The 8465-nt window shown below is 39.7% G+C and overlaps 1 protein-coding gene across 1 annotated transcript in view; it reads right to left on the minus strand.

The window, feature by feature from the left end:
* Positions 1-2544: 2544 nt before the first annotated feature.
* LOC103776185 (acyl-coenzyme A synthetase ACSM4, mitochondrial-like) overlaps positions 2545-8465 on the minus strand; it is an 8718-nt gene continuing 2797 nt past the window's right edge. The window contains exons 5-13 of the mRNA XM_008943685.1: positions 8005-8161; positions 7297-7376; positions 6410-6533; positions 5819-5899; positions 5605-5706; positions 5114-5241; positions 4255-4354; positions 3459-3578; positions 2545-2631 (exon numbers count right to left, since the gene is read on the minus strand). Of these exons, the coding sequence (XP_008941933.1) occupies positions 2545-2631; positions 3459-3578; positions 4255-4354; positions 5114-5241; positions 5605-5706; positions 5819-5899; positions 6410-6533; positions 7297-7376; positions 8005-8161 (979 nt within the window). The remainder of the gene's footprint in view (positions 2632-3458; positions 3579-4254; positions 4355-5113; positions 5242-5604; positions 5707-5818; positions 5900-6409; positions 6534-7296; positions 7377-8004; positions 8162-8465) is intronic.

An 8465-nucleotide genomic window follows, 5' to 3' on the forward strand; every position in this document is an offset into this window, starting at 1 on the left:
CCATGTCCCTTCTGTAGGGTTTGGATGAGAGGCTAAACTCTCAGGAAATAATGCATCAAAATATATTTGATACAGAATACCTTTTCTGATGCAGGTATGACCTTTTTTGGTATCTCTGAGAATAGCCTCAAAAGGAAGCTGGGCTTTATATGGGGGAGAAGAGGTCTCAAAGGGCAAGGCTAGAGAGGTGGAAATTATGTTTTTCAGTCAGAATGATACAATCCAGTCAAGTTTCCAACTTTGTGGCTCCAAAAGAAAGCCATGTGCTAGAGAGATGTATTTTTTTTCAATTGCCTGCAGCTCCAAGCCTGCATCTCTGAAACTATTCTTCATGTATCAGAGGAAACATATTGGTAATTCTCTGATCAGAGAGGCTCAGAGGAGAATTAAACCACTGACCTTGAACATGAGACAGAAGAGCTATGGAGTGTCAGTATGAGGTTGCTGCAGCACAGAGCAGAGCACCTCCCAGGCTACAGCCACAGCACATGATGTGAATAACCTCGCAGTTTGCTTGACTTTGATCCCAGCTCATTCATGCAAAAAACCTGGGTACTGGAGCACAACAAAAACCCACTTTCTAAGGTCAGCCAAGCAAGGGATAACTGCAGGTGATGGTTCTAGCATTGAAACTTGGAGCAAATTATTCTCATAATCCATACTAGAATTTAGAGTAAAAAGTTACGACCCCACTGAAATCAGTGGTAAAATTTTTCTTCAGTAGATTCATTAAGACTTTTTTTTAAAAAAGGTCTGAATTTCCCCAACTCTGAGTTTAGTTGCTTAATCTTAGGCCCTTAAACTTGGTGAAGAAAAAAATAAAAAAAAAAGACTCAACCTCTCACTCTTCTGACATTACTGGAGTTCAACTGCCCAGACAGCTAACTGCAGAGACAAGGGGAGTTTCTGGAGGCTCTGAATTCAGTTTGTACACTTGTTTATCATTCCACTTTTTGTATACTTGTTTTGTCCACTTTTTGCTGTTTTTAAACACTTTTTTGTTTGAAACCAAGAAGAAAGATCTAGAAGATGTAGTGCTCCTGGAAGGCCAAGGGGTATGTGGTGTTTAAAGGAAATTGAGCTGGGTACAGAAAAGAGCTTGATGCAGTGACAAACGGCATGCCCAAACAAGCACATTCAAGAAACTAATTATAAGTTTTATAAACATGTAATCTAATGTGCCTAGAAACCTTAGAAGTGAAAACTGATCTGAAATCTCTGTGAAATAATAAGGAGCACTACAAAAAATGAAGCTAATGTCAAAAAAAAATCAAGTAAACGTATTTATTTAAAATTGCTTTCATTTCAGCAGTTGCTAGTACAGGAATTGTTTCACTGACATAAGCAAAGTGTTTACTCTCAAGAAATAAAATATTTTACTTTCTAAAATTAGAATTCTCCAAATCTCACTTTACAACTGCAGTAGACACAGAACTCGGGGCAGTGAGACAGCTGTAAAAGATCTTCTTTCCTGCCTAGAGATGTTATTGTTCTCCACCAATTTCTTCTTATTTCATGAAGAGGACTCCAAAGCTTGAGATGTTTTTGTCAAATAATGATAATTCATGCCAGAAAATGAAATCTTTGTTGAGTAAACAAAATTTAAAAAAAAAAAAGGATGAACAGCAAAGAAATTATATAAGCCTTAAAGTTTAGCCAACCACTGCATGTGCAGCTGTAAGAAGTAAAGGTGTGTATGCTACAATATATGCTTCTTCATTAGGCTAAGAGTTAAGTGTTGAACAAATGTGATCATCCACACCAGATCAAGGGAATTTTTTCACTGGATTCACCTCTTAAGTGGCTGCAGGCTAGACTGGTCCTGTAGCAAGTGTCTATTATGGCAAAGAACCACAATCTGTTCTACAAACTGGGTCACTTGCCCAACAGCAAACTTCATTTTAGAGACTTCCAGAACTGGTACAGGAGTTTTGTCTGCTGTGTGCAAAGATCAGAACAGAGGTTGAGCAACAAAGCTACTTTGTATGAGGGAGTATTTGTGGATCAAGCATGGGAGAAATTGGCACTACTTGCCATCAATACATACTAAACAAGGAAGGTTTATAAAGGTCAGATGGTGGTATCAATGGAGAGGAGTCTCCCCATCTTTGGTAAAAGATAGGAGGGCTGCATGCAGTTTAAACATGCTGTGTCTAAGGACAGAGCATTTGAACCACTCAACTCCAAGTTTATCTCTTCTGCATTTTGGAACTAGGGAGTTGATATCAGCAGTCTCTTCACTGATCTTGGAGGCTGTCTAAAAGAGATAGGTCAACAGCCAAACTATAGTGAACTAGGGAACCTGTGGACATTCAGGACTAGAATGGAGTTGTATGGTTTGTTCCCTTTTCCAGCAGTGTTTCAGGAACTGAAACTGTGGTACCAACACAGCTTTGCAAGTGGACACAAACATCACATACTGGTGTTATCTATAATTTTTGATGCTCAGAGATTTAGCAAAAATAAATCAGGAGGGTAGTTGTATCAGAGAAATGTATATAGTGTTAATAGAATTAAAGAAATTCTGTTAAATTCCAAACAATGTTACATCCGTCCCCACTCTTTGTTTCTTAATTCATTCCTCTTGATCTTCCCAGTGACTGTTTTTGGCAGCTCTTGGACAAATTCCACCTAAATAAAAAACAATACAGAAAACAATGTAGCATGTTCTAGTTCTACTGAGCTGGTCTCCCAGGACTGGCTCTCAGTGTATGTGCAAAACTAAGAGGACGCCCACCAATATGAAGTGCCTGCCTAAAGGGTCAAGTCCAAGCCAAAGCAAGGCAGCACGTTGTGCCACTGGTGAAACAATTTCTTTGGCTGCCTAGATGGCCAAACATCTGTCCAGCTGCCTCCCAGCTACCTCAACCGAGTACTGTAACAGAAGGATGAATACCTAAATGGTCTCAGAGGTCAGAGGTCAACAACAAAAAGAAGAAAAAAGGGATGTTAGTAGCACAAGGTCTTTAACAGTCCTTAGCTCCTAAAAGTTCTGCACAAGTGAACTAAGGCACTGCCAGTAGCTCTTTTTTTTTGTGTAGTGCTGGGATTACTGAGAAATGCCAAATGTATCCTCAAGGGCTTTACTCTTATTTACTAACGATGTCGACCAGCAGATCAAAATATACTGCGACTCAGTCAGGTACTGACTGGAGAGTGCTTAGCTGAAGATTAAATACAAAATGGAGAATTATGATTTTGAGCCTGTCTTAGAACATGCAGATTTAACTATGGTATCATACAAAGCCTAGAAATTTTGAGAGGTTTAAACAGTTTCATCAAATGCATGAAAAACCAATGTAAACAAATGTTATTTAGGAAAGATTTTCTGGAGCCAGTGCTCTGGCTGATTCTTTATAACTGTCTCTTTTCAGTGAATCATAAAAATCCAAATAATAGTTCTTCTGAGATTTTTGTAAGGATGCCCTTGTGTAACATTTCTCCTCAGAAGCTTTTACCTTTCTAGGGTATTTATATGGAGCAGTAGTTTTCTTGACATGCTCCTGCAAGTCACGGGTTAAGCTCTCCAGATCATCGGATGAAAAGGCTGGGGACAGAACCACAAATGCTTTCACAACCTGTAAGGTAACATCAACAAAACTATTGTGACACCATCTATTTTTGAGAGCTGATATATAGATTACCAGTGAGCTCACTCACGAGTCAGGACATACAAAAAGCAGGACCAGAGAAACCAGCGCTATGTAAGAAATGGTTGTGCCCAGGTTCTGCACATGCAGGAAGGCAAGTTGAAAGCAGTTTTCCTGCACTTACTACAAAGCAAGATCATTTGCTCTGTCTTCTCAGTGAGGGTCAAGAAGGAGGAATAATAAGAGGTGCCCCTGCAGAGTCCTTTCTGAAGCTGAGGTACATTTTGTTTCTTTCTCAAGTTCACACTGTGGATATTAGGCCCATACCATCCCGGCACAGGACTGTGCTTTCTCTGTAGGTGTAGCCCAAGTCTAATGCTAGGGCAGTTTAGTATAACTTGGTTACAGCAAGACAGGCAGAAAAAATAATTTCAGCATATAGAGAATTGCTTAACAAGGGGAAATTAAATATCACTGCAGTGTTCTCCACAGATAAGATGTTCTTGGGATGGAAAGAAACTAAGAGCACAGGCATATAAATGGGAAAGGATTTGGGATGGGTTGTCTTAGAGCTGTACATTACTCACTAAAGCAGGAACTCCTTTATACAATTATATATTTAAACAAAAGTATTGTTTCCCCCACCACTGTTCAGCATCATTACCTCTCCTCTCAGGGGATCTGGGCTGCTGACAACAGCTGTTTCTGCTACTGCTGGGTGCTCTATCAGGGCACTCTCTACTTCAAATGGTCCAATGCGATATCTAGGTAAGGAAGGGAAAAAGCAGGATTTAGTTTTATGAGCTGGAAAACCAGGACCAAATGTCTTTTAATTGTTATTGGTTTGGGTGTTTGGTGTTTTTGTTTGTTTGTTTGTTTTTTCTTCACTATGATGAACTATAGAAACTTTAGGCAGAATGGGGAAGTTGGCTATGTGAGAAGATAGGAGCATTTCATGATGGTCACTCGGTAGAGGACTCTTGGGGCTGTGAATACCTCTCCATGTCTCCCCCTTCCTTGTGGCTCCTATGCTCCATCCCATCCTGATAGCTGGGGTCTGCAGCACCAGCTGATGCCACACTGCTGTATCACATCATACGATACCAAAGTTTCATTTCAACATGGTAAAATGTTTCATGGAATAGTTTAGGTTGGAAAAGACCTTTAAGATCATGGAGTCTAACCATTAACCCAGTACAGTCAATTCCACAGTGCTATCTGAGTCCAACAGATTCCAACAGTCCTTCAATTCTAGTCAAAAACCAAACTAGGTTGAAAGCTCTCCTCTGCCAAGGGAAGTCTTCACTCTTTGTAGAAACAAATGAGATGTAATAGGAGAAAGAGACACATTGATATTACCAAAACAATACTGCACGTCTATGAAAAGCTAAGAATAAAAGCAAGTATTCCCAAGTCAAGAGGTCAATACATTCATCACAAGACTCTCAAGTCAGAAGCTCACCAGGAACACAACATGTAAGATTATACAATGTCAGGTTTAGGAAGGAAGCATGCAAACTCACCCTGAAGAAATTATGATGTCATCGTCTCTTCCAATAAACTGAAAATACCCATCTTCATCCACAGTCCCTCTGTCTCCAGTGACATAAAACCCCCCACGTTCACTTTCTGCGGTTTTCTTAGGGTTATCCTCAAAGTGGTTCACAAACAGTAGGTTAGATTTTGGGCATGTGTTAGCTATACATTATGCTATTAACAAACAAAATGTTAAATGCACTGGAGCTTAGTTTTTCAGACTAGGTTGCTCAAGAACTGTGCTGACATTGCTATAAAATAGATTTAAAAAACAAACCCCATTTTGATTATTTAAAAGAAAACCGACTCAATCTGGAGCAAATTCTTCTCTTCCCTTTTCTAACATCCACCAATCCAAACAAATTGCTCCGGTAATAAATAATAAACCCGTGAAAAATATTCAGCCTTTTGAACCACTATGCAATTAGAGATATTTTGGGGAGACTGGTGGTGGTGAGGAATAAAATCAAATCCTTACTACATATTCAGAGAATAAACCAAGTGGCCTTATAGGCTTGCTTCTGACAGCAATTTCCCCCTGTTGTCCTGGAGGCAGAATGTTAGCATTTTTGTCTACAATCTAAAATGAAAAACAACACATGTTTTAGTCCAATGAGAAAAAATCCCAACAAACCCCAACCAAACAAAAAACCCCTAACCCTATGCACAGACATTAAAAGCAGCCAACAGACCTGAACATCATAAAGGGGAGCTGCCTTTCCCATTGATCCAGGTTTAATCTTCATTCCTTTAAAAACAGAGCAGATTATTCCCTGTAAAAATTAAAATCAAAACAAAGTTTTGCAACAGAAAATGGCAACTTTCACATTCAATTAATTAATTATATTTTCTAGAATAACTTCAAAGGAATTAATACTCATAGGATCCTGCACGTCTATGCAATGTGGTACAGATAAGTAAAATTAAGAAGTTCCCTGAAAGAATATTGTTCCTTTATCTGCAAAGAATTCATGCCTTCTGTTAACCAGTTCTCTTCCGTAGATTCAGACTTTGCCCTCTTGCCTGTCACTGTCACTTGGAGTTTGCTTAAGGACATGTATGGAAATATTAAAGCACATCTCCCAGCAATCCCTGTTTCTGGCAGGTTCTGCAAGGAGAGTCAGGAAAGGTTCTTTCAGAGGTTATCAGGGGAAAGATTACAGAAACATTTACACAAACGTGAAGGAAGAAACAGGCTGTGGTCTTTCAAAACAAATCTCAAATCATCATAAAGCAGAATGAAATGACAAAGATTTAATAGAAAATTGACCCTCAAGACGTACCGTTTCAGTCTGGCCATACACCTCATGGATGTCCAGCCCAGTCTTGCTTTTCCACTGCTCCATGACTTCTGGGTTGAGTGGCTCCCCTCCACTCAAGCAGTGCTTCAGGTTCATGAATTTGTAGCTTCACAGGGAGTTAAAAAACATGAGAGACAGTACTTAAATCTATTGGACAAGACAAGGAACAAATAATACTGGAGAGTGGTTTCCTGAGAGAGTTAGTCCCATGAAGTGGGGAAATCAGAGCATTCCTGATCCTTTGGCTCCTGATACAGCAAGCATATCAGTCTATGCTCAATACTATCCATATGAGAAGTAGGCAGAGTTAAACACGCAAGAAAATTAAAGTAAAATTTTTGCTGAACTCAACTGCAATTTAAAGATGTGCCTGTAACTAACCACAGAGTGCTTTGCTGAGCCAAGGCCCTGACTACTGGCCCTCTGCAACAGCCCAAGTGAGCAAGTGCAAGAGGAGAGGAAGGAACAGTGGCAGGTAGCAAGAACTAGAGCAGGGGATGATGTACAACTGCCACAACAAGTCAATCCCTCACAGTTATGCTGATATTGGCTTTCCTTCCAATGACAGTCCTTCACAAAATATGGACAATTAATGTGGTAATTGAAAATCTTGGTAAAGAATTCAACAGCCACTCAGTTTCACAGCCTCAGGGATTTGCTCTAAGGTTCAGTAAGAGAAAGCCTGACATTTCTAAGGGAAAACGTCAAGCTTCTCTACGCTTGTTCATAAAACTCAGATTTTGAATGACAGCCTTTTCATGAAGGATATTTTAAAGTAAATTACCACTCTGCTTTGGGTCAAGCACCTAGATCTGGGAGATCACTAACACCTAGTGAGGTTAAATTAAACAGTACATTTCTTGACATACTTGGAGAGATCATTTTGCACCAGCATGCGGAACAACGTCGGAGCACCAAGCAACACATCAATGGGGAATCTGCAGAGAGTCTAGTGAGTAAAACAAGATGGAAATATGAAGTTCAAACAAAATACTGCCTTATGGATGCACAGTAAACAGGTGACAAATGCAACTCTCCTTTCTATGTAAAAGCACCATCCCCTCACTGCTGGGTAAGAAACCCTCCTATAACTGGGGTAATATGCAGAGATTCACAGTGTATTTGATTAGACAAAATCCCACACGTGACATGTCTACATGACACTCAGCCTGCACAGCTTGGAGCATGGCCAGAGTAAGTTCCTCTCTGTTTACATTAGGAGGTTTCCACTTTCATCTTGGCCAGTGTGGGCAGAGAAATGCTTCACTTTCAGTCTGCATTAATACCAGCTGATATTAATTCCACAGTCACTAGAACCAAAGGCAAGCAATTAGGTGTTGCTTTTGGATGATTTTCATTCATGTGCTCATCCACTACAAGCAAAATGTGTCAATGACCTGCATGTTTGTCCCCTTCTGTGTACATTAAAAATGCAAACAGGGGCTTTATGCAGCAGATGCAGCATCTAGAACATAACTATGGATGCAACCCTCTTGAAATCTATGGATGCTGTTAAGGATTGGGAATTTTTTGTGCCCTTTGTGCAGAATAACACAACTCCAGGAGTCTTCCCTCACATTGAGGATGGTTGCTGATTCGATCTGTGGTAGATTATGTATAAAGATGCATGCTCCAAAAACCCAGGGATCAAAAACACATCCCAGTGAAGCTAGTATCCATCCTGTGTCTGCTGTGCTCCATATCATGTCTGAGGGAGTCAAATCCAACCAGTACCTGATAGAGCAGAAAAAAATTAATGTAAATTTAATGAAAAAATTTTGCTTTAAAAAACCCAAAGCAAACCACAAGCAAAGAATACAAAAAAAACCCCAAAAAACAAAAACAAAAAACAACAAGCCTAAGATTTCTGATGAGATACAAGGGCACCAGGCATTCCAAATACATTTGTTTTATGAGCTAGCTCTAGGATAAAAGAGCACCTAACTAGATGCTTGCATCTATATACACATACATACACACAGGCATATCATACATACATGATGTCAGCCGTAACACACGATAGAGTAAAGGGAAAGAA

The sequence above is a fragment of the Merops nubicus genome, unplaced genomic scaffold (genome assembly GCF_000691845.1).
Source record: "Merops nubicus isolate BGI_N331 unplaced genomic scaffold, ASM69184v1 scaffold43877, whole genome shotgun sequence".
In the NCBI taxonomy this organism is placed as follows: Eukaryota; Metazoa; Chordata; class Aves; order Coraciiformes; family Meropidae; genus Merops; species Merops nubicus.